Here is a 1,542-nt window from a genome sequence, read left to right on the forward strand (position 1 = left end):
TTTTTTTTTTTATTTATTTATTTTGAGACAGGGTTTCTCTGTGTAGCCCTGGCTATCCTGGAACTCACTCTGTATACCAGGCTGGCCTCGAACTCAGAAATCCGCCTGCCTTTGCCTCCCAAGTGCTGGGATTAAAGGTGTCTGCCACCACTGCGCGGCAGTACTGCCAATTCTTACCACCCTCTTGTTCCTTCAGCCAAAGATCCCCCACTTCAGAGTGCCAGCCCTGCCCTGCAGCGTCTGGTGGAGGGCTTGGGCCCCGAAGGGAAGCTGCTTGTGGATCTGGAACAAGCCCTCGGCTCCGAGGCTCCCCAGGAAACTGAGGTCAAGTCCTGCTTGCTGCAGCTCCAGGAGCAGCCCCAGCCCTTCCTCGCACTGATGCGGAGCCTGGACACTTCCGCCAGCAACAAGGCCCTGCACCTCACTGTGCTCAGGTGGGGGGCAGTGAGGGGGCAGTGAGGGGCAGACTTGGGTACCTGAAGGCCTCACGCCAACCTGCTCTCCCTCTGCCTTTCCGTCTCTGTCTCTCCCCCTAGAATCTTGATGCAGCTGGTGAACTTCCCTGAGGCGCTGTTGCTACCCTGGCATGAGGCCATGGATGCCTGCATGACCTGCCTTCGGTCCCCCAATACTGACCGAGAGGTAACCCTGTCCCACTCTGGGGAGAAGCTGGGGGATGGGGAGGACACCAGTGAGGTAGACCCCACTCCCCTCTCCGGGCGAGGCTTGGAGGACGCAACAGAATCTTGGTGTTCTCGCTTTTAAAATGAAATTTTATTTTTTTAAATAGGTATAATACATTCACACAGTTCACAAGTCCGATTGGCACAGGTAGTCAGTCCTTGAGAATCCTGGCTCTTAACCGATTCCTATTGTCTCAGTGTCCTTGCTGGTAACCCACTGTATTAATTATTAGTCCATCCCGTGCTTCCTTATGCAAATAGGAACAAGCTCTGTGGACTTCCTTCCAGCCGGGCCCTCAAGAGGAAGGGGAGGGGGTCCCCTGCCCTTGCAGAGGACACAGATTTAGTTCTCAGCACCCACAGGGCAGTTCACAACCGTCTGTAACTCCAGTTCCAGGGAATCAGATATCCTCCTCCTAGCTCCATGCACACACATGGTGTGACACGTACGTGCAAGGCAAATACTCAGACACATAAAATTCAAATAAAATTTTAAAAAGCTTTTAAGTGAGGGACTCCCAGGACTTTCCTATCAGAGGTCCTGGGTACAGGAGGTGTTAGAAGGGTCAAAGGTCGTGATGTTAATAAGTATCCCAAAGTGATGCCTTCGGTTTCCAAGCTGTTCTTACTGAGGGTCAACAAAGTTCAGGCCTTCTCTATCTCCTGCCAGCCCTCTTAAGTGTCTGGGCTGGGGGCCTACACATCTCAACACCAACCCTGCAACTGGTTCTTATCAAAGAAATAAGGGCCGGGCGTGGTGGCGAACGCCTTTAATCCCAGCACTCGGGAGGCAGAGGCAGGCGGATTTCTGAGTTTGAGGCCAGCCTGGTCTACAAAGTGAGTTCCAGGACAGCCAGGA

General features: G+C 53.2%; 1 protein-coding gene across 1 annotated transcript in view; it reads left to right on the top strand.

Annotated features, from left to right (window-relative positions):
* Positions 1-1,542, top strand: part of Cul7 (cullin 7) — a 14,131-nt gene that overhangs the window by 5,009 nt on the left and 7,580 nt on the right. Inside the window, exons 8-9 of the mRNA XM_021149047.1 lie at positions 197-434; positions 537-642. Coding sequence (XP_021004706.1) covers positions 197-434; positions 537-642 — 344 coding nt within the window. The remainder of the gene's footprint in view (positions 1-196; positions 435-536; positions 643-1,542) is intronic.

The sequence above is a fragment of the Mus caroli genome, chromosome 17, assembly GCF_900094665.2.
Source record: "Mus caroli chromosome 17, CAROLI_EIJ_v1.1, whole genome shotgun sequence".
Taxonomy (NCBI): domain Eukaryota; kingdom Metazoa; phylum Chordata; class Mammalia; order Rodentia; family Muridae; genus Mus; species Mus caroli.